Source organism: Patella vulgata, chromosome 3, assembly GCF_932274485.2.
Source record: "Patella vulgata chromosome 3, xgPatVulg1.2, whole genome shotgun sequence".
Taxonomy (NCBI): Eukaryota; Metazoa; Mollusca; class Gastropoda; family Patellidae; genus Patella; species Patella vulgata.
Genome location: NC_065881.2, coordinates 70,335,490 through 70,362,801, shown reverse-complemented (window position 1 = coordinate 70,362,801; position 27,312 = coordinate 70,335,490). Strand labels below are relative to the sequence as shown.

General features: G+C 35.2%; 1 protein-coding gene across 4 annotated transcripts in view; it reads right to left on the bottom strand.

Moving 5' to 3' along the window:
- LOC126815822 (short transient receptor potential channel 7) overlaps nt 1-27,312 on the bottom strand; it is a 176,679-nt gene that overhangs the window by 36,675 nt on the left and 112,692 nt on the right. The window contains exon 1 of one of the 4 annotated variants that reach the window (XM_050541787.2): nt 5,978-6,068. The exons of the other annotated variants lie outside the window; for them this stretch is intronic. Within the exon in view, the coding sequence (XP_050397744.2) occupies nt 5,978-6,017 (40 nt within the window). The 5' untranslated portion in view covers nt 6,018-6,068. Of the gene's footprint in view, nt 1-5,977; nt 6,069-27,312 lie in introns of those variants that run through there. 4 annotated transcript variants of the gene reach the window in all.

Below are 27,312 nucleotides of genomic sequence, written 5' to 3'. Positions count from 1 at the left end.
AAATTAAATTATAAAACTGTAGAAGGGTCACACACTAAGCATAATTAGTTACTTTCTCTTTTAGCTTAAAATCAATTCTTTTTGCTTCAAAAAATCATTGATGTCAATATCGTATCATATTTGTTTTAGAAGTATTCTCTTTTGTTAACTTAAAGATCATATTATACAGGAAATATGGTATACAAAAATAAATTTGAAGCCCTTTGTACATATTATCATTTTCATGTTTGAGATATTAATGGAATCTACATCACGATTACTTTGATAATAACTCATTTGATTTTTGACAAATATATCTATTTCTAGTCTGTATATATAAATGTATGGATCTTGGGTATTATATTATATTTAGTACGTAATTTGTGTAGACCGTTTGATAGAAAATTGTACTTAGTTATCTGATCCCTACTGTATAATCTTAGCGTTTAAAGTTAAGTCTTCAATTCTTTGGGCGCCATATTAGATGAGGATGAATTTTGTGGACCAGAAAATGACCATTTGCCCTAAAAATTGAGCGAAGTTTAGTTAATAATTTGTTATGTTTGTGATTAGCTGTTCAACAGTGCTGAAAATACTTGAGCTATTTTGAGGGAAGAGGAGAAAACAGCTAACCCACTGCCACTTTCCTGTAGATCCGCCCTTGCTGATCGTGGTAAATCGTCAGTGTAAATTGTAATTAGGCCACAGACCACTGTAAAGACCCCCCCCCCCACACACACACACACATTTCCTGGTGTCGTGGTTTGTTTCGCTACCTTGTTTGGGTCTGTATCTCACTTTCTAAAAATAAGGGACTATACCCACACTTTAGTCAGCTAGCACTTATTTTGTTTTATAGAGGAAATAGGTTCAAAGTATTATTGTATATCAAGTGTCATATTAATGTTATCATACTATTAATTTTTGTGTATATTAGTATTAGTACATGATTTTATACTACACAGAAAATATATCCAATCCTTTTACATTCCTTTCTTGAATTATAGTAGCTGAACCGTTGGTTGTAACCCGGGCAACACTCACACACATTGTTTACTGTGTAATAAAATTTTTAAACCGTACACTGAACATATAGTAGGCTTTTAGTAATTCTACATGATGTACTCTATGGTACTTAATGGGGCTAATATTAATAAGTAGAAAAGAAAGCAATATAAATAAATAATAACTACAAAAACATATCAAAAGTTGATACTTAGTATAAACAGTAACGGTTGCTAAAAAATACTCCAGTATAGGACAACAAGCAATGGGATCGATTATAAAACAGATCTCATATGAAGACAGGGAACAAAACAGATATAGAATCTCAAAGACAAAGAATCGTGCAGCGTCATTTGTTTTGGCTTGCCTTACGGGTGGTGCTACCACAGTATAAATTGCCACTGTGGGCTATCAACCCTATACACGTTTTGGTGCATTTGTTAAGTTTGAAAACAGATTATTTGAAATACGATTCCGGTCTGGTCTAATCTAATATCTGTTATTGGACATGTATTTGGGTTCTTAATATACCAACACCGAGGGCCATAGACTTGGCTAATAGACAGCCTAACGGGTCAATACGCTAATGGTTTATTGGGCCATTTGGTATTGGGTCAACTGATTGATTAGATTTACCGTTAAGGTGAGATCAATCTTTGATAGCAAACATTGAATGTCGCCTTACAGTAACCATTAGGCAAAACTTGATAACTAAAATCTCATATCAATGACAACTTGCCCGGTACATGTCATTATTCTTCCATAGTGCTGAAACCTTTAAGAGTCCAACATGAAGGAACATCTCATAAGCGAGGAAAGTCAGCGATGGCTCTGAGAGTAAGACTAACTAGGAGGTGCCGGGTTCGATCCCAGTGTTAGCTGGAAAACTGCCTCGGGATTTCACGGTATTGTTTCCTCATGTCAAAGAAGCAGTAATGGAACGATACATCGTTCTGATCGGACGAAAAAACCCGGTCCAGCGCACACGTTTCTGCACATAAAAAACATTGACAATTGGCATTCGAAGTAACAGTAGGCCGTAGCGCAGCTATCCGTGCAAATTTCCCTTGTAGTACTATGGATGCCATATGCCCGGTTTCATTAACCCGGTTGGTGCAGAAAAAAGTAGGACTCCAAACACTATTTCCATCTGTTGTCCTCAAATATTCAATGTAGACGAATATCCACAATATATCACATTTAATTGAATTGAAGCTCGTTTAACCCAAATCGCGCCCATTTAAAAATACAAATCGATCATGTCAAATGGATGAATCTTACCAAGACATCTTCCCTAATACAAAATCTTTGGTCTTTTTAATTAATGGTTGTATTTACCGGATTTAGTTTTAGAACCATCAGAAATAATAACAAAGTTCTGTCTATGGTAATGGCTAATTCTAATAAAATCTCTCCCAATCAGTTTCAAAATAAATTCACCGTCTCTAAGGTATATCTATTGATCTGTGCCTTAAAAAGAGACAAGGCAGATTATGTTTTAATCACATGGATCACCCTCTTTCTAAAACAAGACTCATGGGCAACCGGTTCAGACGCTAGTTATCTGAGAAAAGATTAAGTCTTCAAATCGATCGGAAAAGACAAAAGAATGGTGAGAAATGGAATTAGATCCTCGGTTTCGTTTTCTTTTTATAGTTTATCTTACAGTCGATATCTCGATGCCCTTTAAACGCAGATAAAACATCAAGATATACCCGTAGAGCATCAGAAATCATTCCTAAATTAATACAAATAATTCTTAATTATCAGCGAATCACGGGTGACAGCATACTGATCGACCCGATTAGGTTTGTTCTTGATTATTTGCTCTGTGATTAAGCTATTATCCTGACTATTTATCTTATGCAACAGGCAAATACACTTATCATCTACATATGTACATGTATCTGACTCTTCTAAACAGATAAAAAAAACAGTGGTCGGTGTTCCTAAAAGTTATTCGTTACCTGCCTCATGTACAAAACATATCATTTTTAAAACCAGTAGCCAAATGGGGCAATGGTTCTCACGTGACCAAGTATTCGAAAGAATTAATTGTACTATGCCTCGTGTACGATACATGTCATTAGTTCTACTAGTAGCCAAATTCGGCGATAGTTCAGAGACGAGTTTTAGGGCTCTAAGGTAAAAGGTTGATATCAGTTCAATGTAAACCATGTAAATAATAGGACAGAAAATGTCCTTTTGATATAATAATATTTATAATCCCAGGTCCTGCTCTTATGTCATCTTTTACGTTCTCAGTATAGACAACTGATACTTTTAATAGTCCCACGACAATGGATATGCTATCTATCGTGGCAATTTATTAACAATGCCCTATAAGCGCAGTTCCGTACGTGTGAAAAACACTTAATACGTAGACATTAAGATTAATTTAATGGAAATGGTATATAAGCCGACTTGAATATAGGAATTGCCGTCCAGTCTACTGGGCTTAAATAATTTAAAAGAATAGCCCAGATTTTATAGCTCAATTATCGTGATTACCGTGCCTCAAAGCTTGAAATATGAACACTATTCGTAACCATGTCGTCTACAAATTAAAATTACCCCGTAACCACAGTGTTCCTGAGCAAATACGATTACCTCTTGGTGGTACAGGATTACCCTTAAACTTAACCCTACTTCAACCACGGGTTAATCTTTAATTGGATTACCCAACCCTAACGCCACCCCGATGTAACGTAGCCTTAACTCGCATTCCATTAATTGGTAATCGCGACGATCACTTGCCCCGATACGTGCATTTGACTAGGTTTAATGTTACTGAGAGAGAGAGAGAGAGAGGGGGGGGGGCGTGTTGACGTCCACTAGCCATAAACTAGTTCATGTCGGGACTCACATATGGTTATTATGTCAAGAATTCGTTTGCGCGTATGGGTCTTTCGCAGCGGGAGGAAACTGTCCCGAATGTTTTAGGAGTGTTTCGCTGTGTACAAACAAAAATAAGCACTAAAATATATTAAGGTTTCTCCTTTAAGAAACCAGATAAATCTGCAATCCAACTGAGATATATACAATGTCATATGAGAATAAAATATTAATTATACTACCCATTATCGTGTAAGGTTGAGGCAATGCACATAATTATAACTAAATGGAACTAGGCAATATAGTATTTTGTACAGGAAGGAAACCTCTGGCCAGTCTTGGTTTTTTTAAATCATAGACAATTCGCTTGTTTGTCTCACATGAGTGTGGCAGAATCTTTGTAATTATCTCAAACTGCTCAAGCTATGACTAGAAAAATAATTTGTGATATAAAAATGTTGTCTTAAGTTTGTCACGCGAATCACAATCTATGAATGCCGCTCTACGCAGTTACATCCATGGTTATTTCTTAATAATTAAGTGTTCTAATTAAATGTGAAAGACCAAAATAGATATTCATATTCCCATAGGGGAATTATATCTACACCAATTACATCGATCGAAAATATTTACGACAAAAATGTCTAGATAATTAGATATGATATGGATTTTTAATTTAGATTTGGACTTGGATGAGTTTTATATTAGTTTTCGTGATAAACTCCATGACTTTTGTAAATGTAATGCATGTATGGTTTTTTTTCACTCGTATATCTGTTTTGTGTGCGCGATGGTGTGGGTACGCGGATTGGTGTAAGTGTATGTGTGTAGGGGGGGGGGGCGTGCGTATTCTGTACGGAATATCCTGGACAACAGTAAAGACAAGTATCTCTAATTCGAGATTGATATCCCTTGATTTGTCTTTAACATGTGCATGATACATTTTCAGTTCTATATTTGAAATGTTGCTATAGACCATCAATCAAGTTCTGCCTGGACAACCCTTTCTATATCTGAAACGTGTGCAGTGGCATCTTACTGATGATTTGTTATGTTTTTCAGTGATAATGAATTTGCAGGTTAATGCTGTCTTTTAATCAACTTCTCGACAAAGATTACAAATCTGAAATTCACGTTACGCCAGCGCGCTAAAATAATGTATCGCAATAAATTACATAACCGAATCTTATGAAAACGGTGAAACCTGCAGGGGTTGCCCTTTAATTTTAATAAGTTGTAAACAGTTAGTTAAATGGGGTTTTTTTCACCAAATCAAAATTCCACTTCAGGTATCTTGGCAACCTCAAGAGTACAAAACCAATGGTTGACGTTTTCAGTAAAACCAAGACAACTCTGCTTTGTACGAAGATTCTAGTTTTACTCATATTTAGAATATGCAGGGTTTCGTAAAATAAATTTTCGTAACATACTTGAGTTGCATATAGCTGGAGTTGGTCACCTAATGTTTCAGGTTCACAATAGCGACGATAAGCTAATTCGGAAAAACCTTTATGACACTTCATAGTTAATACTCGTCATTGTATCTCGCTTTTTCCGCATTTAATAAGAAAACGTCGTAAAAGTATAAATCTGTGTAGGTACATAATAAAGACGGGGGGTGGATGGCCGAATGGTTAGCACGTGTGCGCTGTATCATAAGGTCTGTCATCGAGTCAACTGGCGTGGTTTCGATTCCCCAGTTGTACGTGGCAAGGAGTAGGGTCGCCTGTCCAATCTCGTGGCTTTTCTCCGGGTCCTCCGGTTTCCTTCCACTGCTAAAGATCCCTACGCGCAAGCTAATTATTAAAATAAAATTGAACCATGTGTTAGTCCCAAAATGACTTAGTTTGTGTCGAGTGGACGTTAAACCCCATTGCTCTCTCTCACACACATAATAAAGACGAATGGACTATCTATATAATATATGTATTATTCGAATTAGCCATATTTAGTGGCATAACAAGTACTAAAGATCATCATATTTACAAGTTACTGTCTGATCAACAGTTTTATCAGATACCGTACTGAAAAATCGTATTATATTCATAATTAAAATTATAGAATACTACATGGCTATTAAATGATAAGTATGACGGTTAAGTCTCATAATAACCAGATTATATTAGTTAAATACCATAGAATAGCAAATGTAACCAACCTTTCATATTCAACACACTAGTCGCCAGATATTGCTCCATTTCACTGATTAACTGTAGAAAATACTAGACTGAACCAAAGATCTTCCTATTAATTCGACTGACCAGCAAGCTCTGAATATCTCACCCAGGAATAAATCAAACACTATGAAGATCGTTTTAACATTTTATTGAGCCACAAATTGAATCGATTGATTTTTTTTCGGAAATCCCACAGCGAAAAGACATAAATGTTGGAGAAAAGCATCATAATCCATCACGCGGTAGATTAGATTTAGGAAGAGTTTGGTACAGAATTATTGTAACATCTGATATAAAAAAAATCCGACAGCTGATGCTAGAAAATACAATGTGTGCGTGGATCATTCAATAATTCAGTTTCAAAGCTCTGAAACTTCGGTTATTTTACACCCGAAACTCTAACAGCAAAGTGGTGTCCAGAAAATGAAATGGAATGGGGTGTAACGTCCTACCGTTCTGCTCCGACTGGGCTAATGAAGACGGGCTTCCGCAATACAGTGTGCTATGATTAATATTTTGCCCGGACAGCGGCGTTACGACCCTTTACTCATATCGAATTCCAACTGCCAAAGATCATAGAACAACATATTTATGTAAAGATTTCGATGCATTAACTCTAATCTTTTCGTGGAATAGGGAAATAATAATTCACACGCATCGCACACAGTTTTTTTCGTTTGGGTTATTGTTTTCTGGCTGGGAAGAGGGGGTGGGGATAGGCCAATTCGTTAATCTAATATATAAGAACCGCTGTTTAAAGCACTAGGCTTTTGTTTTTCATCTATACCACGTAAAACCATGTTCTTATCTCACCCTCGGGAGTCGCGGTGGCTCAGTGCGTAAGGTGATGGTGCACTAAACAGGAGGTCTGAGATTCAACCTCGGTGTTAGTAGAGAAAGTTTCCAGGGCATTGTCTAGTCGTCCTGATGGGACGAAAAAACGAGGTCCTGTGTACACGTTGGCTTGCACGTAAAAGAACCCTTCATAATTTGAAGTCGATGTAAGAGTAAGCCATAGAGCCGCTGTCCGGGCAAAGTTTCTCTTATTGCACACGTCTTCATTAGTCCAGTCGGTGCAGAAAAGCAAGATGTTATATAACACCATTTCATTACATTTCATATCTCGCGCTCAGTTACAAACCGTAACAAATGATTTAGAATAGTTGACTGAAAAGATATAGTGACCGTTAAATCAATGGTAGGTGACATCGCCAATATTTAAATGATCCTTCAGTATTGGCCGGAAATAAAGAAATGTGGTTGTCGTATTAAAAGGTTCAAATAGGCTTTTAATCAATTAGGCAAAGAAGAAATAACACTTTACTCGTATTCGATAGTCAAATGATGAGCTGATGCTGTCAGCAGGGTTAATTGATAGCAGCAAATTCACAGAAACGTTAACCTAATACAACAGATCAATCTAGTTCAAATCCGGATATTAGCATGTCATTTAACCGTACCCATTCCTAACTTAACTAATGTTTGTTTAGATGGTACATTCTAAGTCGTGAATTTTAGAGTCTGCAACCGTATTTCAAATCAAAACCACTCTTTAGTACTGTGGCTTTTTAGTTCCATACGTTGATTTATACCTTGTAAATAATAATAAAAAAAAACGCATGAAAACCCTTTTCTCCTCGGTATAAAATTTTTTCTTCTTTACACCGCGGTATAAACTTTTCTCCGCGGGGTGAAAATATTTTCTCCTCGGTGTAAACCTTTTCTCCGCGGAAAACTTTACACCGAGGAGAAAACATTTTCACCCCGGAGAAAAGGTTTACACCGGCGGAGAAAACTTTTAAACCGCGGAGAACAGGTTTTTCATGATTTTTTGATTTCTCATAGCTTTCATTGCGATTTCATATGAGGTAAATTACAAGAAAATGGTATAAATCAACGTATGGCACTAACAGGCCACCGTGCTTTAGGGATTCGATGTGCAAACCATAAGAATAAATAACCTGAAAACGATAATCTAATTTTGCAAGATAAAATGTAATACACATTTGCCTTCTAACACAAATAAATGTGGTAACTTGTTCAATTTTTTTTACCAAAGTTGCCAGATATAACAATAGAGTATTGGTTTTCTAAAACGTTTTAAACATACTCGCTATAAACTCCGGTAGCATATACATCTTGAAGCATTAATCTATCATTGCTGGAGTTGCTGTAGTCTAATTCGATCAAAATATGTTTACACCATAACTTGATAGTTATTACGTTGCCATTTTGGTTTGTATTTGCTTCAAAAATGTATTGTTATATTCCAGTGCCCCCCCCCCTTCTTCCCGTTTTCCCACTTAGACACACCCACACATCTGAGGACCCCCTCACAACATCCCACATACCCAAATCACACATATCCACACAACTGAATTTGTTCTTTTACGATATTAGGGCCGCTAAGGCTTTGATAAACCCTAACATGGACCATTTTCAAAACGATTCTGATCAAAAACGTGGTACATCAAGCTTTAGCGAGACTATCCTCTTTTCTATTAACATGACATTGATATCCGCTACTGAAAATAATTGAACGAATACTAACAATATGAGAGAGGGGGAGAAATGGGGTTTAACGTCCACTCGATACAAACTAGGTCATTTCGGGACAAACATATGGTTCAATCTGATTTCAATAATTGGCTTTCGCGTAAGGGTCTTTACAGTGGGATGAAGCCGGAGGACCCGGAGAAAACCACGAGGCTCGACAGGCGACCCTACTCCTTGTCTCGTACAACCGGGGAATCGAAACCACGCCAGTTGACTCAATGACAGACCTTATAATACAGCGCGCACGTGCTAACCATTCGGCCATCCAACCCCGCATACTAACAATGCCATGCTGGGTTTCACTGTTGCTTTATATAATAACAAATGAATTGTCTAGGTCTAATTTTAATATCAAGAAAAGATAGTGTATTCTTTTATGTAGGTTACCAGATATTAGTGATGTTCTACGTCAATTAAAAGCAGAATTGTTATGTTCCAACTCCTCCAAGGCATTCGCCTAACAAACACCAACACCAAGTTTTCTACCTCAATCAGAAGGAGAGTTATTGTGTCCCAAAAAGTGTGACGGACGGACAGATAGACAGACAGACCCATTTTAGTAGTTCTCTGCTTTCTTGTTACTGCTGATGTTCACTATAATAACGTGTCACTGCTGATGTTCACTATAATACTTCAAATAACTAGTGATGTTCACTACCAAACTTGTATAACTAGTGATGTTAACTGCCAAACTTGTATAACTAGTGATGTTCACTGCCAAACTTGTATAACTAGTGATGTTCACTGCCAAACTTGTATAACTAGTGATGTTCACTGCCAAACTTATATAACTAGTTATGTGCACTATAGAACTTTCGTAACCATCTTAAACGTATCGATACTAATTCGTTACCCTCTTCGGTGGCTTATCTGATGTCAATTATTTGTGAGACCAACAACTAATTTTAACCCAAACTAATTTAGTCAATAAGCCCCTTTCGTGCTAGCTACTGGATACATGAACGTGTTATCTTTTATTAACATATATACATACATAATATATGTTCAAGCCTAGGGTTCACAAAATCACGATATTTGTACATACAAAGAACACAACAAAACAAAGATCGACACTCAAAGGTGATAAAATTAAGTAATGTTGTTTTTGTACAAATCGACTTTTTACTTCTACTATGACAATACAATATAATTTATGATATTTATTACAATGAATATTCGTAAGTTACTGTAGTAACAATATATCCTATCTATTATTTATTAAAATTATTACGGTAACGGTTTAAAATCTGAGAACGTAGAGCTTTTATTTGTGAAGCGACAGATCTACAAGCACATTCCTCTTCTTTAATGTTCGCTAACTACATTTAAATGATGTATGTTTATATAGCCGTGTTTTAGAAGCGTTTAATCCCTGGACAGATCCAAGTAGATTATAATTTAATAAAAAGTTATCAAGAGCTGCAGGGAGTAGACATTAAAGATCATTATGCCTAGATTGAAAGATAACCTTATAGACCAGATTGACAGGTAGATCTAGCGTTTAATGGTTGAAGAAACTGGATGGTTCAATACATATGACAAATAAAAGGTAGATACAATTCCCTTGAGTGCATAACCATTCGGGATGTGTGGTACTTTTTTTCTCGGTGTATATTTTATACGCAAATAGGTAAACAAAATGTATTTTAATGGATTGGTTTATATATATAAAGATTTCTGAATTCCGTTTATTATTATGAATGTAAGTCGTGTAAGTTCAAAATGAGTTAATGTAACATTCAAAGGATCGCCAATGAAGTTAGAACTGGTGCTGGGTTGCTGAATTTAATTCATAAAGTCTGTCATTGAGTCAAGTGGCATGGTAGCATGTCCAACATCATGGTTTTCTATGGTCCCCTTGTTTCCTCCCACTGCTACCTCTTCGCGAATTATTGAAATCAGAAGTCCTTAAACAAATGACACATATGCCCAAGTCATCGGTCGTCAAAGCATACCCAAAATACGCTATGGCTATTTATCATATCACTGATCGATTAAAAAATATCACCGACAATTCAAAAATTCAAAAATATCACCGACAATGAAAAATATAACACAGCATTCGCAACTAGTTATTGCGGCGTTGAGGTTTAGAGATAAGAATTAGCAACCGTCATAATATACAAATTGAAGATACCATAAGCAAGTGCAGAGTATTCTGTGCTTTTTTTCTATATAAAGATTTAAGAATAATTCATAATGAATAAAATCCCCCAACCTTGTGGAAACGTGTTTTAAAAAAGTTGTTCCAAGCACCACGATTTTGAAAGGCAATGGTGTCTATTTTATATTTACAAGCAACCAGTTCCTAAACATCCGTCATAACTCGTTCAAAAAGACGGCTACAGTTACAAAATGTCCATCATACATATTCATATAATACTCTGGGGAATGTCAATGCAATAGAAAACAGTGGTAAACCCTTCAGGCATATTGATAATATAAATAAAATAATGTATTCAACACTGTTGGAATATGATTGAAGCCCTGGAGAAAAGTAATACGGAATTCAGATCTCAGATTGCTGTTGATATATATCAATAAACAATGTAGTAAACACCAGCATTGTGAAAAGAATAAACAAAATGTAGCCTTATTAGCTCGGTTATATATTAGTAGATTCAGGAAGACAACACTATACACGCAAACGATGCCTATAAGACAAACCTGCGGACAAGGCAAACAACACAGACATAGCTAGAAATAAAGAACAAATATCAAATCAAGTGAATGGAGGCCAGTAGTAATTAAGTGTTCACTGCTCTGTATTGTCCCGTGTTTGTAAATGATGCAGGCTAAACTCAAAATGTAAAATAGAACAATATACGATTACAAGAAAGCCGTAATATAAGTAATACGAGCAGAATGTTACTTTCCATATATCTGCAGAATATACCGTTATAAAATCAGGATTTGAATATGATATTATAAAAACGGATTTTGAAGCACATAAATATTGATCAATTAATTAATTAATTAATTAATTAATTAATCCAATCAAAATGAACATCCTGATATATAGTGTACTCTGATCACAACTCAGGCCCTCAGCCCTGTTATTTAAAGAAATTATATCTTACCTCGGAAGTTTTGATATCCGTTATGACGTCTAGATCCAATCATTTGGTGGTTATAAGCCATGCTGACCGATGGATTCATTAGACATTTATTAACCACATAGCACAAAATAACAAAGGATTATCTTTCTATTCTGTTGTTACAGTCATAATTCTGTGAAAATCGATGCCATTAACAACATTTATTTGGCACCATTACATGATTGTTCATTTGAATTATATAATCAACTTCTGTTTTTATAATCAATTGTTTACGATATCAACCAGTTATGGCCATGCTTCGCGAACTTAACAAACCCAAAGAACACTATTTTGAAAACAAAACAGAACAACACACGCGGGCTGCCATTGTAGTTTATCTTGATATAACTCTCTCGTACAGAAATCCTTAGTGTTCATTTGGCAGTTCAATTATCTAGAATCACATAAAATGACCCATTCCGTACTAAAGTATGTAATTCAATATCTCTATATCCTTGTATCAGCTTTTCCATATGGCCAATATCACGACTTCGTATCCAAATTAAGTGATATTAACACTACATTTTAAGGATTTTAAATCACGGTAACGCACGCACATCACCTGTCCATAGCATGTACTGGAATCGAATCACAAAAAAGAAATGCACGCTCCTAGTTTCAGTCTTTGATTCTTTACTAATCATCAGAAATACCACCTTTAAAGAACATAACAACTAAAACCTACGCACAACTACGAGTACAGAATACGGACTACATCCGCATTTATCTCCTAATATTTTATATTCTAATTATCCATAATCGTTATTTACGTTTTTTTGTCTTCTGTTGTGCACTACACCCACGCTTTGATGATAAGTATCATAATGTCATCAGAGCGAATATATATTTTTTGTAAGGCATATAGACATAATTGTTATATTTCACAACTATATTTTTTTATATGATTTAAAAACAGAAAGAAGCTTCAGAGGTATCCACAGTATATCATTTGTTGAAATATAAAATAATTTAAAATGGATTTTTTCAAAACTGGTAGTATTCCTAACCGTTTTGTCCATACACAACACGACCAATTTGGTAAAAATAGAAAAACTGATCTCTTATGCTGCTAAACAATATTAAAATGTCATTCACTTTATCCTGCTTGGTATCTGAACAGCTGTCGAACTTTCTTAATACAAATTATAATTAGTCAATGTTTTTATATAAAAAGAACAATATTAAAACGCACAATAAACAGTTCGCGCAATACAGGTAACAAGAGAAGGAAATGTTATTTCTTGTAAATCTTAAAAAACGAACACATTCACACTTTTCGACTTTATACACCTTTCTTTGTTTAATGATCCTATGATCCTAGAAGCCAGTCTGTGGTAATTTCCACGTGGCTAGAAGTGCCATCTAGTTAGTCAGTTAAATAACTCGATTGCTCTGATCTACTACCACGTGCTGTAACTATACTGGAGAACCATTAAGCTTTGGAACCTTTCAACTAACTGTACTGTCGGTTTAATGATAAGAAACAAGTCAGCGGTTGGATGAAACTATAGAATTGACTGTACTACTAAATGGAGGAAGCACGGCTCTATGACCTGGCAAATATGAGTCAATATGGGAGATTTTTCTTAATGAATTTTTTCTGATAGCAAGGTAGCCAAAACGTCCTGGACAATAATGTTAAAGACTTAAAATCGTGCAATTAGGACTTTATGACTGCTCTATAGATTAAAAGACATCAACCCTCAAACAGTTTGTTAGTTTATTAGTTTATACGGACAAGAAAGTTCAAATAGAAATATGTAAATTTGTTAAAGTTTTGCTATTCAAGGCAACGAACAGCTGTAACACTAAATCAACACAAAACTATCACTTTGGGACTAGCATACGATATATATTTATTTCAATAACTCGATGATGCTAAGGGATCTTCAGTAGGATTACCATTAATTTTGAATTAAAATATAGTTATTATTATTGGGAGTAATTACTTTGAAGAATTGTACCCGGACATCGAACATTTCGAATTGATCTATTCATTGAAATGTTTTTGTTTGCGTCTACGTCAGTTAATCTCCTTGTAAAGAAAAACTGGATACTTTTATGGCAACTGAAGCAATATATGTGCATTTATCGTATTAATTATCACTAACGATATTTGTCAGATAAAAATTCATAAGTTGCCCATATAATTATTGTGTTTCGCTTTACAAATAATAAGATAGCATAATTAATCAATTTATCCATGAAATAAACATGATCTTTGGACATGGACGTATTACTTGATCTTTACGAGTATGGTAAATCAATTAAGTCTCCACTTAAGGCTTGTTCATATCAAAGGATATTTATTCAGAGGTCTTCGTTAACAAAGGCGGAGGATCATAAAACCTTTTAGTTTTTGTTACGCATATTACTCCTTTTATGCTAAACCAGAGCAAAATATATGATGTGGACGTAGGGTTGCAACTTTGAGTATTCTTAACCCTTGTCGATTCACGTGGGGTCTCCGTGGACCCCATGCACATGTTTTATAGTGTTTTGTAACAACTACTGGGTACAACTTTCTGAAATTTAGTGACTTTGTCTCCAATACATTTTTACACTAGCAAAGTGATCGGTATTCATATGCTTCCCACATGCAGAGTTATATCACATGCAAATCAGGCCCAACGCTTGAAGGGAACAAGGGGTCCAACCGGACCATTAACTTATAACTCACAATAGTGATTTTTCTAATGTGTTTGCTGCCTGAAACCATATTGCGTATGACAGTGTATTCCCTCTTTTAGCATTTGCATGTTACAAATACCAAAAATTAAATGATGAATTCCAAATATTGAATGGTTTTTGTATCAAGCTTGAATTGCCATTTAACCTCTTTATCACATAGTACACAAAGTAGCAATTTGGTGAGAGTTATTAAATCTTTTCCATATGCCACTAAAATGTTTTTGGATAATAATTTAGTTGTTTTTCAGATGTCAAATATGAATGCAAATAAAAACCAAACCGCTGCCTTTTAATTCAAATATATCTGTGCGTAAAAACTTGAATTATAACTGGGGTCCATATGGACCCCATGATACCTGCTATGTGATTCTCACAACGTGAACCCACAAGGATTAAAATGTTTCAACATCCCAGATCAGGATAAAAATAAAAAAATAAAGTTTATATAGTTATGGGCTCTAGTTGATTCTTGGGGTTTCCGGATTAAGTTGTAAAAACGATTGAAGAATGGGCCAGTTATACCCTCGGTTACCAAGTGACCATTGCAAAGTACATTTACTGAGATTATTCAGTTTCAATGTTCCAATATGCTTCGATCTAAGGAAGAACGAATCGAACGATGGATGTTCGTCTATCATTAATAATTACAAACATGTCAATTACTATTTATCTAGAAATTAATAACATAAATTTGTAGCATGGCTGTAAAACAATCTGGGTTTCAGAAGTTTAATTCAACATAGTCTGACCCACCTTAAAACGTGTAGGAGTGCCAAAGGCTGATTCATCAGCCATATACGAAAATTACGAAATTGGAGATGGTGACGCGTCTAAAAATAATCCCCTGCGATATAAAAGATCTGGGTTGTTTTTAAATACATTTAGTAAAATGTCTGAGACGTTCCAGCAATTCGCATGTCACGCCCACCGAGACAAACTTGTAGTTTATTCTCTCTGAAAATCCTTACCAACTCCCATTGATACATCATTGTCAAATTATAAAAGATAATTATCGAAATTATAAAGCAGTGTTATATCATCTCTAGTCTTGCCTAGAGTAGGAGAATTATCAAGTTCTATATGTTTGCAGTAATTATAATTATAAAACCGTTCATTACTCTCCATAGTATACGGGTAAAAATAAAAATGTGGAAAAAACAAGTGATAATACGAATATAGATAATTACCATTCAATCAATATGGCCAAGTCGATTATATCGGGTTACCAAAAACAAAATTGGCCCCATACGTTAACACTACATAACTCATTACCCATTCATAGAATATTAAGATGTTTCAACTGAATGAACACTAGCATGTTCCGCATTGATGTTAACAATTTCAACGACCACCCTTTTCAATGAGAAAGTTGGATCGTTGACTCGATGTACTACGGAATTGCAATATTTTACCTTGGACACTATTTGTGCTCTGGTTGACTGGCCCTTTATGTTCTGAAGTTGGCATGTGTTCCATCGAAACATGGTATTGTTCATTCGGTTATAAAATCGGAATATTCTATGGAACAGTTACCGAGTGGGAGCCACTCGATAGATTCATACATTATGACCATTCGTACGAAACATACGCGAATATACCCGTTAATTAAAAGAAAATCAATTCTTTTATCTATCACTTTCAAGGTGGATATTCTATTTAGTTCGCATGTAAATGAACATCCTCTAGCGACTTGGAAAAAGATATTTTCTACTATTGTTACTCATGGGGTAATTCTACCCATTAAAGTATCGCTGGTTTTACTTATTACCCAAGAGGTGATTTCACATATTTACACAACTTGCCTTTTATGAATACCAAAATGTAAATAAATAGAACATATTGCACCGTTCTGAAATACACATAAACATTGTTTAAAGCGTTTGGTTTATGATATTCAGATGAAATATGTTAGTATTCTGAACTACCTGTTAAAACCATATATCCAAAATATGGCAAACTGTTTGACTCGACTAAAATAAGATATAACCGCCCATTAAGTTTTCTTTTCAGACAGTTTTTCACATACAATTAACCAGTTTTTCAGATCACATACAATTAACCAGTTTTTCAGATCACATACAATTAACCAGTTTTATTCACAAAATATTATCTGAGATCGCGCTGTTAATGCATACCCAGCCTTTCTTCATGGGTATATTAACCTTTATTCTAGAACAAAAAACAGATGGTAGCTAGCTAGATTAGAGGTTATCGAAATTACTATTTATTTGTCTTTTCCAGTTCTACCACTATTCATCAGCATGCGGGAAAACTTAACTTTGTTGGCTCTGTACACCTGCCAGAATTTATATATAATTATATCCAATATATCGCATTTCATTTTTATCATTGTCAGAAAATCTTTTATTTGGGACAGAAAAATTGATCATTGTGCCAATTAAAAACACCACTTTGAATAATTTTACACAAGAGGTGTTGCTTACTCTTTGTGATAGTGTTTAGATTCTGATAGCAATAATGAATATGAATATGTTTCCTACATGCGGACACAACCAGGATATATTTCAAAATATATACCTATTTCCAATCTCTTTTTGCAACAGAAATGCCAACAGATTGCATGATTTCAATTATTGTGACATATGATATTATATTTTCAGAAATTTTACGAAATGTGATAAAGGAAGCCTTACAAAATAGAACTTGATAAATAGGAATATAATCACTTACGTCATTTATAAAAAAAGGGCAAGAACTATCAGGAAATATGTACGAACAGTCCAGGATTGCTACAGCTTCTGTGAAATGTAATCGATCGGTTTGTCAGATGAATTAAATTGAGGAAACTATCTTATCGCAAGAAAATATTATTCTCCATATTGGATTTCGTGATCTTTTACAACTTCTTCGGATACTATTAACAAATTTCCACTCTCGGTTGTCAAGTCAACATTCTCTAACAACTGATGGTTTGGCGTACAAATTGATAGTTGGTAACACTGAGATATCGCGTGAATGCTTAAAACACCCATATTTAAAATACATCAACGTTCTTTATGAAAGTTTGACATCTAAATGTCCTATAAAGCTCCATTCTTGATGAAAATTCCCGAAATATTATGACCTATAAATAGCTCGATATTCTTCATTCATTAAAATTCACGAAATATATATGACCTATAAAGCTCAATTCTTCGTTATAATTCCCGAAATATACATGACGTCATAATGCTTAAAATTTTTAACACATGTATGTAGGCAATTAGGTTCTAATACAGTTAGGGTTCCTGAACCCATGGCATTTCTAATTTGGATCCGTCCTTGGTCTCTATAAATATCTGCAGTATCATATGATAGATCTTCAGGGTTGTTTTTATACTCTCTTCTGAATAACAACTGACACCTCAGTCGTAAACGTCAATTGTAGCAAGTGATAAAGTCGAGGATCTGTGTTTGCACCGATAAGATTATCATTCAATGAACAACTAAACCCATAGATCTAGATTCCACCTTTATGATAGAAAGCATAGATTTTGATAATAAATTCTTTAATTTCGATTTCCTCTGTATTATTGGGCTATTTTGTTAAACTGATACTGATAATAAGCCATATTTGGAATACTCTTAATGATTACCCATCTTAGCTGTACATCAGACAACATAACGTGTGTCATTAGGCAACATAAAGTGCGTCACATCGTTAATGGACATTAAACAACATAACATACTGTGTGACATTAACAACACAATGTGTGTCACGTCGTTAATGGACATTAGACAACATAACCTACTGTGCGGCATTAACAGCATAATGTATGCCACGTCCTTAATGGAGACTAGGCAACATTGTGTGCCACTTCCTCAATGGACATTAAACAACAGAGGAATTGTCAACTATACTAAATGTATGTGGGGTGTATAATCGAACAAATGTAATTTATTTTATAAAGTAAAGCCCGTATAGTCAGTCTATCCCCAACGTACACCCTCCACTACTACTACCAGTACCACCCCTGGCTACAGCGTATTACCGAAGGCAAAACGGGCCATTTTAACTTTCAATTCATAAACTAGTTGATTTTTCCTCTACCAAGAGTTAGTCAAGCTTGAGAGCCAAGGGAATTAAAATCTTACAGCGCATGCACAAGACCATGCACTGGTGCATGTAAATTGGAAAATAAGAGGCAGTCAATTCATCTTTTTCAGACTTCAATATCTTTGGAGATATTTCAGTAATTTCTTGCACGTGTTGTAATATTGATGACCAGGCAACGGCACTACTTCACGTTGAGGTTACCGGAATAATATTATTACAATCTAGAATTCTTGAAACGTGAAAACCTGTGATTCCAATATTCGTGCATTTATGATAAATAACTAGTTAAATAAGTAGTTATAACATGATAATACTAATTTAAAGCATCATTTGTAAGACGCAAAGGCAAATACAGTCATTCGAACCATGCGCAATAAACCAGCGGTCCCATTAAAATAAATATTACTCCAAAACTATTCAGATCGACACATCATAACAGACATTTTGGCTATCTTACAATCAATCAATTTCTGGCGCCATGAGGTTTTAAGAGACAAAATTACGTATTAAATTGATATTAAAATCCAGAATCGTCATTTGTGGGATGCTTAATTCATTGCTACCACCAATATTGTCAATAAATACCGAAACATTACAACTTTCTGGTACTTTTTCGCAGTGAGTATGACACTGGCTTATTGACAAATAGGTCCCGGGTTCGGTCAAGTTTCTCGGAAGGCTCCAGGTTTCCCCAATGTCAGTGATGCAGGGCGTAGTGTAATAGCCCATACGCGCGAGTCTCTAGTGCATAATAACGTAACGATTTTATGAAACACGCTTTGCTATAGGCTTATACATGACTTAGCTTAATATTTTAAAATTAATTGTACCATTTTATGGCCGCGGGTTACGTAAATCAACCGATTTTACGACAATCGTTGTTTATTAGTTCCCTCTCAGACAATTTTATGACCAATACTTGAACATCAAGTCCCACTTCATTAAAAAACCTAAATTAGAAAATATCAAAAAAGGCTGGAAGATATCAAGTTATTACTATATTACGTCAAGCCTGCCATGAGATGTCAAAGGTAATATTCCCAGTAAAAGGTTTCATCAATTTATTTTGTCAAATAGAAACGCTGAATGTTTTAATCAATAATATATACATATATCAATTTATATATGAAATATGAAACCAATTTAGGTTGTATAAAATGAATGCCATGGCGATCAAAGGACCAAAAACTTTCATAACGAGCAAATAGTAAATTAAGAAGTGGTCATGTCTTTAGTGTGTTTGTGTATGGGGGGGGGGGGGGGTGTAGGGGTAGGAGGTATCTACGTACGCATGCATCTGGGTCCTGTTGCACGCAAGATGTGCAAAACGGAAATCGCAAGATGTACGATCAAATAGACGAGAAGCTTGAGAGTGGGGTGGGGGGCATTTCGAAATTTCAATACTTCGCCTGTTAGTAGAGGTCTTTAGCAGTGGAAGGAACCGGGGGGGGGGGGGGAGGCCGTAGAAAATGATTTCTTGTCACATACAAATATTTGATGTAAACCAATCCTTTTCTCTCTATGTCATACCAATATGATCTAAAGTGGATATGTTAGACCATTCGGCCACTAAATCCACGAATCGTTTAAAACAGTAATACGTCTCTCAATTGATTAAACGTATCACAGCAATCATTTATCAAGCACGCCAATAAGTTAACTGTTTATTCATAGATGCGATGATAAATATGCGACAGTTTAACTGCTGACAGGGGAATAATCGATGTTGTTGGAATGCAGAACATTATATTCATTACTTGTGGCCTACTTCTACAAACCAGAAAATTATGCAATTACATGTATTAAATGCATTAAAGTTTTATGTATCCAATTAATTTAAATATCCTGTTAAATAAATGAGATCTATCCTGAAATTCGACACAATATGGGGTTCCTTATATCACCCAAAAATTTGTGAGGGGCGGAGTCTGGCCGAATGGTTAAAACGTGTGCGTTGCATCATAAGTCAGTCATTAAGTCAAGTGACGTGGTTTCGATTCCCCACCTGTACGTGACAAGGAGTAGGGTCGCCTGTCCAACCTCGTGGGGTTTCTCCGGGTCCGGGTCCTCCGATTTCCACCCAATGCTAAAGATCCCTATGCGCGAGCGAATTATTGAAATAAAATTGAACCATATGCTAGTCCAGAAATGACCTAGTTTATGTCGAGTGGACGTTAATCTCTCTCTCTCTCTCGTTTTTAAACAAACGTAAATATGACGCACGCATAACCACTGACAATAAACCTGTTTGACTTGTGTTCAGAACAATCAGTGAGCTTCAAATTACAATAATGAACGGATGATTGCGGTAGCAATCGGCAATGTTCGTAAGAAAAGGAGACAGAAGATAACAAATCCAGTGCGGGGTAAAAATAAAAGTATCGATTTAATCAAATTTGGTGTGGTGATCTGTTTTGCGAAGTGGGTATATGTCTAATTTTAACAATTTAGTTCCGAAGGTACACCCAATGTTGAAATGTATAGATGTCGATTATTTAAACTACAACGTGAAACTAGAATTAGTATATAAACCATGTTTTACTTAATATTTAAAATAATATAAATCACGTAAACGTGTATAATACATTTTATTTTATGATCAGTAGTGGAATACCGCGTTTTATCAGTGATATAAAAGTGTTATTCCACTGGCTAGCAGTGAAATAGTTGATTTTACCTAAAATGATTGTAAAATCATAAAATAAATAGAACATTTGTCGTTTTGTCGTGACTAACATATTTTATTTCATCTCTAAGCAAGAAAACGTTTATATTTTCACGAATGCTACGCATTCGTGAAAATATAAGTTTTCTTGCTTCTCGATGAAATAAAATATGTTATTCACTCTAAAACGACAAATATCATCTATATACATTATACCACCTGTAGACGCTCATTAAGGGCAAGCTGTGGTCGTAGGATTTGATGTATATCAGAATCTAAAAGTATAAGTGGTTGATTTTTTTCAAAAATAAATATACATAGTTATTTTTTTCTTTATGTATCTACCGTAAACAAAGGAATACTTTATCTACTTTAATGTATATATAACTACGCTGAGAAAGGTCTGTTTTCACGCGAATTGATCATTTGTCCTGTTACCAATATATAAGTTAATTGATTCGTGAACTTCATCTCACGTTCTCAAACAGTCAGTGTTGATCAGAGTTGTTTGATATTTCACAAACAAGATGGCAATTAACTCATCTAACTGAATCAACACAAATACCCTGTTTCTTGGCTTGGTTTCTTTCGAAAAGCGCAACATATGACATATTAATCCAGATATTTAGGATGGTATTGGTTCTTCAAATATTTCATTCATGTTAACTTGATTCTCCTTTTTATAAATCGGTTCTTGTGGTGATCAGTGATCAGATCCATTCATACAAAATAGGCAAAATTACTCTGATTTGAGAATTCTAGCGTGATGAACCTAATTCATTTGATATTTGATGTAAACATGTTCCGTTTTGTGTCAGCTGAGTAGAAGGATTGGAGAGTACTTCCTAACATAGTGGATTTAATGCCAGATAAAATAATGTGTTAGAATTGAGGCTAAAGTAGGTGTAAGAAGAACTTCATGTTGACGCATTGTCATGAAATGGAAGCCAGCCAAATATTCCTCATGGATTTCATATTTGTGATTCCCTTTTTAAAATGACACTTTTATATTCACTGCAGTAAAATATTGTTGGAACTATACTTATGTTTTTCGCTGTAAGATTGCCAAACATATTTAATATATCCAACCATGTTTAAAATTCGTAAGTAGAGTAAACTATCATTGCAAACTGAATTTTGACATGGCTATTTTTTATTCCCCAATGAACAATTACCCAGAGTTTCGAAAAGTCATAATTGAACTGGAAAAAGAAGCAAGTTCTAAGATCGCGGTAATATATTTCATTTTTACTTATAAACAATTCCACCAAATTCCAGTTACCCCTTGTCCCATATCGGGTTCACAGATTTCATAATTTGAAACGTAATGGGGAAAATACCATGTCTATTTGTGACCCGAAGCGTTTGAATTTCGATATGTTTCTTCTACTTAAATGTAGAGGGTGATGGCAGTAGTTGACCGTAGTTAAACGTATTAAACGTTTCAACATGTTCAAAATACCTCTACAGTGAACTTGGATGCCAAGACCCTAATCGCTGGGAATTTTGTCAGTGGTGCAGGACAGAGGACCCGACAGGGACAGTGTCTAGTTGGTCGGGTTGTACGAAAAATAGAGGTCCCGTGTACACATCGCGTGCACGTAAAATAAACCTTGACAGCTGGGATTCGAGATAAGAGTAGGTCGTAGCACCGCTGCCGTTGGTGTAAGAAAATGTTGGACGTTAAACCCCATTTCATTTCATTTAATTTTCCTAATAATATACGGCGCGATTTAATATCCATTATACAGGTAGGAGTTGTTTACGCGGCCTTTATTTGATATGAAGGCGTAGTATTATGTATGCAATCAACCGAAAAGTAATTTATGAAATTAATTTTATCCAATGTCACACCGTTTCTATTATATTCTGGATTCAAGGAATTGCTCTCACAGTCATCTCCTAAAACTATATCTTTAACATCTGAGTACAAATTGAAATAAAATCGGGCTCGATTCCTGCCCTGTTATAGATCGTGGTTTTCAGAAATAATTTAAATCGAAGTCCACAAGGGAGACAAAAGGAATGCTTGAGTCATATATCATCACACCAGGCTTCGGTTTTAATTGCACTATGTTCCTGAGAAATGAGGCGTGCGTGCCGTGGACATGTAGGGACGTTGTATACCTGTCTTAAAAGAAAATTAAATGCAGCGATAAGATTTGTCTGTTAAAGGAGTTGATATGCCACGTTAACCTCATCTAGAAGCAGGATAAAATAAAAATACCACGAACGTTTCTCAGTTATCATGATTATAACTTATTTACGGATAGATGTTCAGCGGCAGTGATCCGAACAAACATTTGCAGATGGGTGTAAAAAAGACGAACATTAAGCCATTGGGGAAACGACTGTCAATACACTGAACATGCCATTATAATGAAAATCAACCTGGCATAACAAAAACAAAACAAGTCAAATGAGTAGTATCCATAACTAGAGCACGTGGTTTACAGATAACTTTGCACGTACATTTGTTTAAAGCAAGATGCAATTAAGCACCCGATCCTTTAATCATCTTTTACGGCAAATATGGAATTCTGAACATGGGTTAAATATCTCTTAACCTGTAATTAATTTCAAAGTTCTTGAAACTAGTCCCAGATGAACAGAATACTTCTTAATAGGTAAATTGTTCACATCCACGATTTTTAGTTAAAATGTGCATATTCTAGCATATTACAAATGCCAACTATTTTCTTGCTTCGTTTTATGAAGTGTCTGTTGAAATCAAACAATACGGGTTGTGTAAAGAAGATATACGATATACTATACAGTTTTACATTCTTTTTATACAAGTCTCTAGCAGTCTACCCCGCCCACCCTTTCCCCGGCTGAAACAAATAGACTTTGTGTCTGAACATTAGTGCTTTGAATCTAGGGGATGGGGGCGACGTTTTTATTGCCGCCCCTACGCGTACAGTTGGGTACCCACGTTAAGCCCCTGAACACGGCTGGTTGATCAGGTCATTGTCCTTCGAAAAAGATATTTGCGATATCACCCTCGATGGAAGCGGACGTTAAGCGTCACAAACCAACCTTTATTTACAAGAGAAAGTATAACATATCATAAATATGAGATACGTGATAGATTTGGAAGACGTTTGAAAGTAGTTTCATGAAAATAACTATAAATGAAAATGTTGGTAGACAGATCTATCATTGGTCATCTGACCAAATTTTGTTTTTCCAGTACAAAATCAGAGACCATGAGTGCATAGTATACTACTATCAATATCTAAATGATCTAAATGTTTGACGGACAACTGGTTCTTGATAAACAAACAGTATAATACAAAATATTGTTAACAAACGAACCCAAGAAATGACGAATTAATATCGACTTCTTGGCGTTCACAGAGAGAAATATCTGGTTTAAATTTGATGCCAAAACGTAGGACTAGGCTGGGGTCAATGCTATTGATATATATATAACATGTAAATACGTAAATGGGCTGCATCTTTGTGCACAAACAAGGATTATAAAAGATAAAATCTCTACATTTTCGGAGCCGCAGTGTTTCAGTGAATAAGGCTGTGACTAACTAATAAGGAGGTCCGATGTGCGATCCTGGTGTTGGCCGAGAATGTTCCCGGGAATTTTCCTTGTCAGAGAGCCTGACAGAGAATATCGTCTAGTCGACCAGATGAGACTAAAAACCGAAGCCCCAAAATAAGCTTAAGTAATAACACCGCTATCGGCTATAACACACTGAATAGCGTATGTCCGTTTTCATTAGCCCAGTCTGTGCAGAAAACTAGGACGTTAAAACCCATCTGATTCTATTACTTCATGTTTTTGAAGTATGTGTAAGTATGTCTAATAATTATATAAATAAAAAGTACATTACAAGTAGACAACGTATGGTAATCGGACGAACCTCTATAGCCCAATTAGAAAGTCTTTTGAAGTGTTTCAGAAACCTTTCAAGCCATACCTTGTTAAAATCTACAAGGAATTTGTTATATATTAGTCAAGAAGTGGTTTTATTAGCTAAGTATGGGTCACAACATAAGGTTTAAGTATACTTCCTGTATCATATATCGCTGTTGCTTCATCAGCAGATTCCCTTAACGTTAAAAGGCGAAAAATAATGCTAGTGGCAAATTGAATGTGACATTAGAAATGCATTAACTCTAGAAATATTATTGGTATAAAAATATAGCCAAACGTTAACAAAAAGTGTCACACGAGAGGGAATGGAATAAAATGAGTTTTAATATTTCGTCAATAAAATACTTCAGTCGCTAGGAGATAAAACTAGGGCGATCTTTATTTCTAACACGACGTTTATAATGCGAGGTAGGATGATTGTACCTGGACAGCCACGTGTCCGCCACTTTTTCTCCTTCGAATCCCTACAGACAAGGATTCGTTTACTTGCACGAGTGAATCTCGGCCTCCGAGTCACCACTCTTAACAAGAGGAGCTTCGTCCCCGTCAATGCAAACATACGTGTGGGGTTCATCATGGAAATATTGAGATACACAAACAGGTACATATCCTCCCTAAATTTCAACATAACTCACCTATTAACTGTGATATCCCAAAAGGCCTCAAAATCCTGGAAATTCACCAAAACCTGTCAGAAAATATTGTTCAACCCATCTGTGTCGATTCCTGGCCAAAACGTCAATAGATATGACCACACAAAAGAGTGGGAAAAGACTATATACAAAAGGAACTATATTCGCAAATGAGGGAAAATAGTGGTGGCCTGTGCCCGTTCACATAAGCAGAAATAAATTATGGAAAGCAAATAAACAAGATGACGGCTTTCTTGTGAGTCAAACACTGCATCTCTAGGCTATAACATTTATTCCTCTAAAAATATGTATGGTTTTGATATGTAATATAAGCTTTGGAGACCATAAATCTATGTTCCAGGATATTACAGTCCTCTAGTAATAGTATACAACAAACAAAATGATATACGATATCAAATAGATATGCTGAGATGTTAAAATAAATAAAAAGCAATTTGTCGTTTCGTTGATATCATGAAGCACAGGGCTCCTTTTCTTATGCTAAAGTAAAAAAAAAAATTATGAACGGTGCTACTCCCCCATTCAGATCAGACGTGACGTAATAGTTTCTATAGTTAAATCCCATGCGTCATTTGTCGTAGATAATATAGAAAACTTTTTATAAGTATACATAGACGAATATAGCTATGTCTTTTTGAAACTTGGCCATCAATGAAAATGCTTGCTATGTTTCTCAAATTGATTGATGACGTTTGGTGTAGAGTCGCAGACATGTGATTATATTTGGGTATATGTACGACCAAAGGCATGTGAAATAATTACAAAATAGACTGGCACATAGCTTTCAGTATTAATTTAGCTGTTTGAGTAAGAAAGTCGGGAAATGTTTGACACTTTAAATCAAATATTGAATCAACCGGAAACCACGTTACTCTGATGAAATGTGGTATCTTTTAAATCATTTAGGAACAAAACGGTCAAGCAAAATGTAAGCTTGCAAAAAACGGATCTTTAAAATTTATAAGATCTGACTAAATACTAGAGTACGTGTGTTTTTTTCTGAGAGAACATTACAAACCATTTCTATTAGCTTCTTAAAGGTTATTCGGAACACTAAAATACCGAGGTATTCCGAACGTTTTATACGTAGGTTTTCCTTATTTAATTTGTTTAATTCCTCTTCTGGATGTATTTTGTATTCTGAAGAACTTTATTTAATTTGTTTAATTCCTCTTCCTATTCTGGATGTATTTTGTATTCTGAAGAACTTCGGGATCACAGCCGCCAGTCAAAAGCAACGGTCTAATGGTCGAATACTTTCATATTGTTTAGAATACATATATAGGGGGTCGATGTTACTGGAAAATAAAATTGGTTTTGTCGGTTCCTCCAATAATTTCCATCGGGTATTGTGTGGTTTCGATATTGGTCAAATGGAAAAATTATGGTAGGATACAACCAACAAATTGTGATTACCCCGACATATTCTATGGAATAAAATTACTGTTTAGGATTATGCGACGTTACCACAAGAATTCTCTAGTCTGTATTAGGTACCACTGGCCTTATACAGTATAAGAAGTTGCAAGTATTCTGTGAATTACATAGAATTGTCCCGTGTGCAGTTTAATAAATAAATAACACTGAAAAATAAGTTATGATCCTGTTGCATAACAATATTACATATTTTGGTGTATGTGGTTATCCATATAACAAAGCCTAAAACGGACAGTTTCATTCTGCTCTCTCTAGAGAGCCTAA